This window comes from Populus alba, chromosome 1 (assembly GCF_005239225.2).
Source record: "Populus alba chromosome 1, ASM523922v2, whole genome shotgun sequence".
Lineage (NCBI taxonomy): Eukaryota > Viridiplantae > Streptophyta > Magnoliopsida > Malpighiales > Salicaceae > Populus > Populus alba.
In genome coordinates, this window is record NC_133284.1 from 31,899,495 (window position 1) to 31,909,623 (window position 10,129).

General features: G+C 36.1%; 1 protein-coding gene across 1 annotated transcript; it reads right to left on the minus strand.

Annotated features, from left to right (window-relative positions):
* Window positions 1–407: 407 nt before the first annotated feature.
* Window positions 408–3,860, minus strand: LOC118055533 (calcium-dependent protein kinase 34). Its single transcript, XM_035067453.2, has 8 exons — window positions 3,102–3,860; window positions 2,825–2,968; window positions 1,850–2,002; window positions 1,588–1,703; window positions 1,245–1,412; window positions 974–1,101; window positions 778–877; window positions 408–710 (listed from the first exon to the last, which is right to left on the minus strand). The coding sequence occupies exons 1-8, from the start codon at window positions 3,787–3,789 to the stop codon at window positions 615–617; spliced, it is 1,593 nt and encodes a 530-aa protein (XP_034923344.1). The 5' UTR covers window positions 3,790–3,860; the 3' UTR covers window positions 408–614.
* Window positions 3,861–10,129: the final 6,269 nt, after the last annotated feature.

Genomic DNA, 10,129 nt, shown 5'->3' on the forward strand with positions numbered 1-10,129 from the left:
ACCCTTATTGGTTATTTAAGTGGAGATTAAACCAATAATAAATAAGTTTCACTGAGAATATAGTATTAATTATTTTTTAAAATATATTAAAATAATATATTATTTTATTTTTAAAAATTATTTTTGATATTATCATATTAAAATAATATAAAAAAATAATTTAAAATAAAAATAAATAATTTTTTTTTATAAAACTCTTTTAAACTAAAAAATATACCAGCTCTAAAAAAATTTTATGACAAGGAGAAAATGGAAAACATAAATGCTACTAGAAGGACAATGAGTTCACCTAAAAACAACGTCAAATTTGTAGTTAGTAAGTCTATACCAATCAAAGTCACTAGATATATTCCTAAACTGGACACAAAATAAATACATTAAAAAAAAAAAAAGATCGCACCCTTTATTTCCCTAAAGATCTCACCAGTAAACAATGGCTCATTTTTAGAAATGGAACAGACAATATTTCACACACCTCATTCCCGACCAAACAGTGTATATTCTGTAGCATCAATGAACTGCCACATTTCTCCTGGCAGCTTTCCCTCCTACTGAAAGGAAACAAAGATAAATAATCATTTTATTTTCCCTGCCATCCACCACCCCCTACAAACTTAAACAAATACATCATCACGCCGTTTCTTGGGATTGGCTTCAGGGTTTCCTTTTCTCATCATTGCCACAAATTCATCGTAGTTGATCCGGCCATCCTGAAAAAGAATCCAAGAATTTGTCACCACAAAGTAGTTATTGGTTTCTTTTTAATTTGGTGCTTACATTATCTGCATCCACTTCAGAAATAATTTCCTTTATGTCCCTTCCATCATGCATGCCAAAGTCGCGCAGAGCTTGCTCTAGCTCTTCAGTTGTAATGTACCTTTATATATATATGAACATTTATCTTAGATTACTAAAGCAACAAAACTGATGTAAAAATTAATGATGCAATTTTAAATTTCGTTACTGTTGTTACCCGCTGTTATCTTTATCAAAATGTTGGAAGGCAGTGTAAAGATGTTCTTCTCTATCCATTCTGTTCATATGCATTGTTGCTGTGATGAATTCATCATAATCTATTATTCCATTGCCATCTGCATCAGCCTATTTATGGAGGAAAATAGAAAAAAACACAGATAACATGAGCAGAGGCTGATGAAAGAGAAAAGAATTCAGAAATTTGCAAGACTTTATCTTAGTAGAAGTGATATTTTAATCCTTCTGCATCAGGTTAGAATGGAACTCACAGCTTCCATCAGTTGTTTAGCTTCATATTCAGACAGCTTTGTCCCCTGCTTAGCAAGTCCTTGTTTCAGCTCTTCAAGTGTTATAGTACCACTGTTGTCAGTGTCCATACCCTTGAACATTTCCTTCAATCCCATGATTTCTTCCTCTGATAGACAACCAGCAATGACCTAATCCCATTTTTGTGAAAAGGGAAATATGAGCGCTAGTTCATGTAATACCAAGTATTATTCACTACACTAAATTACTGTAAATGAACTATTTGAACACTAATATGAAATAAAAGAAATCATTCAATTTAATCACATGTTTAATTTATTTCAAAATGGTGAAGTTTTTTAGTACCCTCAGAGCAACTTTCTTGAAGTTATTCATTGCTTTGAATTGTTTGAGCCTACTCAACACTGCATTGTCAAGAGGAGTATCAGGAGCTTCTCCATCCTCCTTAATCCATGGATGGCCTGATGAAAAAACAAACACATTGTATCACAAACTAATTCAATAGTTGCTAATAGGTGATGTATTTCCACACATCATTACAAACCGAATGTCTTGTGAAATTATTACTGCATATAATTTGAAGATGGTAGAGCTAAAGCATACTTACCGAGAACCTGGATGGCTGTCATCCTTTGCTTGGGGTCTGAAGTTAGCATCTTCCGAACAAGATCTTTTGCTTGAGGTGAAATTGAAGGCCAGGGATCACTAGTAAAATCAATATGGCCACGTAGGATTGCATTGAATATCCCGTGTTCCGATTCTGACAAATTAACCAACAATTTTTTTCTTAGTATAAAAAATCTCATAATGATTAATCCAAGTAAAAAGAACAAAAATAAATCTAAAGAAATTCTCCAGATAAAAAAAAAAACTTTAAAAATATTAATGAACATGTGCTCGAGTAAGTAAACCAAGCTGAGTAATGCACTAGGCACACACCTAATATATCCTAGTGGGTGTACGCCCAGCTGATGTTGGGCATGCACCCGAGCATCCTCATGGGCTTGGGCTATCATGCCCAAGCTTAGTGTATTTGGGTTCAGTCAACATGTTTAAGTCTACTTTCACCTTTAATGGGTTCAGACACCTTGCCCAAGCTCAACACTCACTAGAAAATTTATCCCGAACATTACGCAGGTCCCTTAGTATTTTATAATGATTGAATACATATTATTTTGAGTAGAATACAACTCAAAATATAGCAAGAGTAAAATTACACTTCAGACCCTTCTCTTCATAAAAGGACAAGACTCATGGGTTATAAATACACCATGAGACCTTTAGAACAAAACCCCACAATCTCTTTATTTTCTATTGTATATATATTTTCAAAACATCTCTCTATAATATTTTGCACTTTTTTTTTATAAAATTATTTACTTTATAATTGGAAAATCTCCACCTCCATAAAAAAAAGATCTTTTAGATGTTCTAATTACAAACTATCTTGACCTACCAAGTACCAAATATAATTTATACAATTAGGGAGCCTTATTACTGGCCTATTTAGATTATTTTTTTTTAGAAACATCTTAGGATGCTATCCATGATTAAAAGCGAAAAACGGAAAAGCATGATTTACCTGCCCAAAAAGGAGGAACACCACTTAGAAGAATAAACAACATGACCCCAACACTCCATACATCAGCTTCTGGCCCATACCTCCTCTTCAAGACTTCAGGTGCAATGTAATATGCACTTCCAACAATGTCTTTGAATACTTCTCCTGCTAGAAAGAAAAAAAACCGTTGTTATTACATGCACCAATGACATGCTTGCTTTTATTTCATGCCTTCCTTCATGGTTGGATACACGATAAAATGAGGAAAAAAAAGAGGTAAAATGAACAGGATTGCAACCTGACTTGTAGAACACAGAAAGGCCAAAATCAGTAGCCTTGAGTGGGGAGTTCTCTTGTTTGTTGAGCAGAAGGAAATTTTCTGGCTTGAGATCCCTATGGATAACTCCCATGGAATGGCAGGTGTGGATAATTTGAACAATGGTCCTAAGCAAAGAGGCTGCAGCACGCTCTGTATAATGACCTTTGGCAATAATGCGATCAAAGAGCTCTCCTCCAGCACATAACTCCATCACCAAATGAACCGAATGTTTATCCTCATAGGCTCCCTTGAGTTCCACAATATTAGGCTGACCCGTTAAATGGTGCATAATCTGAACCTCCCTCCTAACATCCTCCACATCCTCCTTATTAACAAGCTTTCTCTTGGCTATTGTTTTGCATGCGAATTGCTCGCCTGTAACCTTGTTAGTGCACAAATGTGTGATACCGAATTGTCCCCTACCAAGTTCTTTTCCAATGCTGTAAATGGATTTTACATCTTCCATCGGACGGCCTAAGACAGGTCCAATAGGGGCAACCTTGGCAGGCTTAGGTGAAGCTCCTAGAGGGGGTGAAGGTGGAGCAGTCCTAGGTGGGGTGGTGGAGGGAGCAGTTGTCCGACTATTGGTGGGATTAGCACCCTCGGTGTTATCTTCCTTACTAGTTGAGGCATCCTGGGCACCACCTCTGGAGCAGCAGTTGCCCATTGTGGAAGGGAAACAAATAATGAGTGGCAATGATGGTGCTGTTGATGGATTAAGGAGAGAGTTCCTTAATCTTTTTGATGGTGGAAAGGAGAGATGCGATAATTAGAAAGTTCATAAAAATGTAAGGGGGAAAAAGAGTGGAAACAGGTTGGATTTCGGTGCAAGGACAGAATGAGGATCGGCAGTGAGGGATTTTAGGGTATGGCGTGTGCCAAGTGTGTTGGATGAGTCTATTTTTGGTATCTGTTTTGAAATTAGAAGGAAACAAATATTTCAAGACCAAGGCTGGCTGAGAGAATTTCCCGGAAAAATTAAATAACCGTTTAAATTTAAGGTAGTAATAATCCCTATTGGAAAGATATTAATAGACTACATAGCTATTGTCATAGTTGGCACTGCAGCTAAATGCTAAGACAGAGACACCTCTATCCTTACCCATGATGCAAGGGAGTAGATTGTCGGATCTTTTTATTCGCCAAGAGATTGCAAAACTTATCAGCTGTTCTTCGCTGTGCTGTCACGGGCATTTCAGGGATTGCTCCAGCCTCGTACAAAGAAGAACACTTCTTTGACAGATCATTTTCACTAGGGTCATATGCAACATAAAAATCAGATTGTTTTTCTTCAACTAGACGTGATTCTTCGTTCAACATGGATTGCTGTAGAATCTTTGATCCACGCGATACTTGAAAAAAATTGCTCCTTGAATACTTGCCCAAAGAATAATAACAATATTTTGAACCAATACAAACGTTGTACGTAAAACCATGAATGGGTAAAAATATAAAATAAATTGAGGGGCATCTCAGTCATCTGCAAAACTTAACATCAGAAGGAAAAAAAACGGCTGCTAAAGTAGGAGAACAAAATGCGAAAAAATAAAATAAAAATCATACATGATACACTTCATCATGTTCTCGAACATCAATCAATTGAGCTTCTTCAACAAACGTAGGATCTTCGACAAACGAATTATCAAATGGCACTGGGAAGTCATTACTCTCAAAGGCTCGTTTTACTCAAAGACTTACAATTCATAAATGGCAACTGCTTAAACACAGAAAACCTCCACTCCCAAGGGTACCGGGACTTGTTCGCAAAATTGCAGATGAGGCCAGCTGTGATACATCTACTAAACATTTTTGATAAAATGTTCCTTCCTTCCTGGCAGGAAAGGGAACAGCAATGCAACTAAAAACACCATCGATCCTTCTGTAAACCATTTGTTCCTGGCGAACCACCCATTAATGAGATATGAAATCCCGACCAGGAGTCACGAAGGCTGTGTAACTAGTATTTTACAAATGAAAACTAATTTTGATTTAAAATGTTTTTAATATTTAGCTTGAAAAATATTTTACAGTTAAATATTTCTTTAATAATGGTAGTGATAAGGAAGAAGGTAGTAAGATGATCTGATGATGATAAAAAAAAAAAAAATGATAGTAATGGTGAGATAACAGTGGTTGTTAATGAAATGGTGATAAGATAACAATAATAATAGTAAAAAAAATAAAAAATATATCGATAATGGTTGTGATATAATAATGATAGCTGAGATAATATAATGATATTATAAATGGATTGTAACTTTATAAATTGAAAATATTTTCTAATAAATCAACTATATTTAAAGATTGATTATAAAATATTTTTTATTGATTAGTTTTTTAAAAAATATTTATTGAAAAAAAATGCATTCTATAAAATACTTTTAAGAAATAAACACGAAAAAAAAAAATAAAGAATATTTTTATGAAAAATATTTTATACAAAGTGACCCTAAAAATACCATACTTCCGTTAAACCATACGGTCAATGGCAACGGAAGCGAGGAGATCGAGGAGGGAAAGGAATAAGAAGCAGTGATCACTATATGTGTCCATGGAATAGGCCCATAGTGATTACTATATGTGTCCATGGAATAGGCCCATGATCACGGGCTGTGGCCCAATTTAAGGGCCTTGTTTGATATTTCATATCCACGAGCCCAAACCCATGGCTCAAGTCCACGAGCATGAATTCCATCGTCTTGCTTTTGAGAATGATGATAGATTAATTTGCACACCATTTTATATTAATGATATTTGGGCGAAGCACACTGTCATTGCTTTCTCTGGCTAGACCCTGTCACAAGATATGTTGCGGTTAATGATAGGGAGATTGAAGATCTCTGTGGATTGCAAGCCAAGCTGATTACGAGACATTTTTTTGCAAAATTAGCAAGGCTTTAACTTCGCTTACACTACATAATCAAGTAATCAGAGTTTCTACGAGCCTGTCTTCCTCTGTAGCCAGAACTCATCATTCTCCTGCACACTTCACCTGCGAGGAAATAGCTATAAAGAGTACATTCTCTTATGTGTGAAAGACATTGATTCATTATTCTTTTTTTACTTCACGTTTGGAAGAGTGGAATTATGAAAAATATTAATTTAATATCTTTTTTAAAAATAAAAATATTTTAAAAAATCATCTAAAAACACAAACAATTTTACTCCCAGATAAGGTTAAAAAGTAAACTGTTAATATTCTTTAAACCTTATTTGGTACAGTGGATAAAAATTTAGGAGGTTGATGCTTCTTCCCAAAGAGGCCATGTATTTGTTTTTTTTATTATTATTAATATAGATATACAGGTTAGTTTGTGTGTATCTCGACCAATATCATGGGCTATAAAGTTAATAACCATGTAAGCATTAGTAGCTATCATATTAATAACTACAGGGTTCAAACTTGAAATTATAAGAAAAATAAATCTTTTAATTCTAAATTCTTATAACTTAATCACTTACTAAATAGTTATGTTAAGTATTATTCTAGATGGAAATGGGAGAGGTTTTTTTTGTTTTTTTTGGCGAGGGAGAATTTACAACATCTGTGCTTTTGTTGTTTATATTCAAATTCATTTAATTGTTTGATTTTTGTTTCTATAGATTGTTGTAACACTCACTGCTCTTGAATCAATGAAATTATATTTCACTCTTACTCACTTATTCATTATCAACATATGGCTTATATAGCCATTGACAGAAGGCTTATGTTGTGCATGCATTGTTCATGTTGACAGCTACGGAATAACTTACTACTAACTGTAACTGACTTCTAACAAACTAACTACCATCCGTAATAATAGGAAGTATAGTAATAGAATTAACAGAAAATGAGCGGGAATAGTAAAGAACAAATGAAATGAGTAAACTATGTTGTTAACAGTCCATCAATCCCTCCCTTAAACTGTTATTCAATTTATGTGTGGAATCTCACACAATCCCAGCAGTCTTCGAAGCTTTAAGAACACCTCTAATCCAAGAGGTTTTGTCATAATGTCGGCTATCTGATCTTGAGTTTTGCAGTAACTCAAGCTAACCATATTCTGTTTCACCATTTCACGAAGGAAATGAAACCTTATATCAATGTGCTTGCTTCTGCCGTGGAGAACAGGATTCTTGGAAAGTTTTATGCTATAACTGTTATCGCACAGAATTGTAGTGTATTCCTTTTGTTCACATCCAAGCTGCTCCAAAACTCTTATCAGCCAAACACACTGACATGCACATGATGCAGTAGCAATGTACTCAGCTTCGGTTGTTGATAAACTAACAACAAGCTGTTTCTTAGACAACCATGACACTGCTCCAGAGCTGATTAAAAACACACAACCTGTGATACTCCTGCGATCATCTATATCTCCAGCAAAGTCGCTATCTGAGTAGACTATAAGTTGCTTGCACCCTCTTTTCCTATAGAAGATGCCCAAGTTTACTGTTCCCATCAGATATCTGAGTAGCCTTTTTGCTGCTAACCAGTGTTGCTTCGTTGGTATTGACATGAATTTGCTAATAAGACCTACACCATACATTAAGTCAGGTCTGGTTGCAGTTAAGTACATAAGGCTGCCAACCACTTGTTTGAACATGCTTGTATCAACTTTGGTTCCCTCCTTATCCTTTGACAGTTTGCAGCCTGGAACTATAAGATTCTTCACTGAGTTGCATTTATCCATGCCAAATCGTTTTAGGATTTCTCGAGCATACCTCCTTTGACATATATAAATCCCTTCAGGATTTTGTATCACCTCAATTCCTAAAAAGAACTTCATTTTCCCCAAATCTGACATGTCAAATTCTAGCATCATGAGCTTCTTGAACTCTGAACACATGTTCCTGTCATTCCCAGTGAAGATTAAATCGTCAACATACAAACTGACAATTAATACCTTTCCTCCTCCCTCTAGTTTAGTGAACAAAGTGTGCTCATAGTAACATTTCCTGAAGCCTTCTTGGACAAAGTAAGCCTCAATTTTGCTATACCAAGCTCGTGGAGCTTGTTTGAGGCCATATAATGCTTTGTTGAGTTTATAAACCTTGTGTTCCTCACCCTCTTTCTCATATCCTTGAGGCTGTTCTACAAAGACTTCCTCACTGTGCTCACCATGCAGAAATGCACTCTTTACATCTAGTTGAAAGACACTCCATCCTTCTTGAGCTGCTAGAGCAAGTATCACACATATGGTATCTAATCTTGCAACTGGAGCATATACCTCTGTGTAGTCAATTCCATACTATTGTGCATATCTCTTTGCCACAAGTCTAGCTTTGCATTTATCTATCTCACCACTCTCATTGAGTTTGGTTTTAAATATCCATTTAACCCCAATATTGTTTACTCCTTTGGGTAGGATAGTCAGAGCCCATTTGTTATTGCGTTCAATAGCCTCAATTTCTTTATTCATTGCATCTCTTCATTTCTTGCTTTTCACAGCTTCCTCAAATGTGAATGGATCATCTTTTGTAAGAATAGCCATGGCATTTAAATCCTCTTCTTCTGACAGATTCTTTCCTGTTTCATAGTCTTACATCCAGGGTGGAATTCGCCTTACCCTTCCTGATCCTGAAGGGTTCACTTCATGTGTCATACTGGAATGTGCATGATTGTCACTAGAACCTGCCTCATTCATGCCTTTGAAGTTGGTCTCTTCATTATTGTTGTTGTTTGTTCCAAGTTCCCCATTTGAACTTGTTTCTTCAATCTTACTATCCTCTATTGTCAGCTTTTGTGCATTCTGAGCTTCATCAGTTTCTTCTTCAGGATCACCCCATTCTAGTGCATCTGAAGCTGTTTCTTCACTGCTCATGTCCCAATTCCAGCCTTTATTTTCTTCGAAAACAACATCCCTGCTGACAATTATTTTCTTAGAAGTTGGATCAAATAATCTGTAAACCTTTGATTCATCACTTACTCCTAGTAAAACACATTGTATGCTTTTATTATCCAACTTAATTCTCTTCTGGTCTGGTACATGTACGTGTGCCAAACACCCAAAGACCCTGAAATACTCTACAGTGGGCTTCAAGCCACTCCATGCTTCCTCTGGAGTTGAGTGTTGGACGGCTTGAGTAGGACTCCTGTTGAGCACATGCACACACCACCTCACAGCTTCTGGCTAGAAAACTTTTGGAACTTGTTTATCTGTAAGAATGCACCGTACTAAATTCATCACAGTCTTGTTCTTTCTCTCGGCAACTCCATTCTGTTGAGGAGTATAGGTCGTGGTTAATTGTCTAGTGATGCCATTTTCCTTGCAAAACTCCTCAAACTCATTTGAATTGAACTCACCACCTCTATCAGTTCTTAAACATTTGAGGTAGGCTCATGTTTCCTTCTCAACAGATACCTTGTATCTTTTGAACATGATGAAAGCTTCTGATTTTTTATGCAAGAAATAAATCCACGTCTTTCGACTGAAGTCATCTATAAAGCTCAAAAAATACCTCTTGTTGCTGTTTGATGCTGGATTGATAGGGTCACATATATCTGCATGTACCAATTCTAGCTTCTGTGATGCTCTCCATAGACTCCTTTTAGGAATAGATCCTCTGTGCTGTTTGCCAGTTAGACATGTTGTGCAAACTTGTGCACAGGCTGCTGGTGAGGGCAAGCCAGCAGGCAATCCGTTGACCATTCCTTTTGATTGAAGGGTTCTCAACCCTTTGAAGCTTACATGGCCAAATCTACAGTGCCATGAGTAACTTTCATCTTCTATCACAGTTTGTAGACAAGCATTAGTTTTAGGAATCATTGTTGCGAGTACAACAAACATCTTATTTGTACTCATTTCAGATTGAATGATTAAGCCCTTGGTAGGATGGAAAACTTTACACTTCCCATGCTGAATCAGAATAGTTACTCCTCTGTTTTGTAGTTGCCCTATGCTCAATAGGTTGTTTTTCAACTCAGGAATGTAATAAACTTTTGAGATCACTTGAGTGATTCCATTTACTTTCATTCTTACATTTCCCTTCCCCGTAACTGCCATCTTTGAATTGTCGCCTAGCTT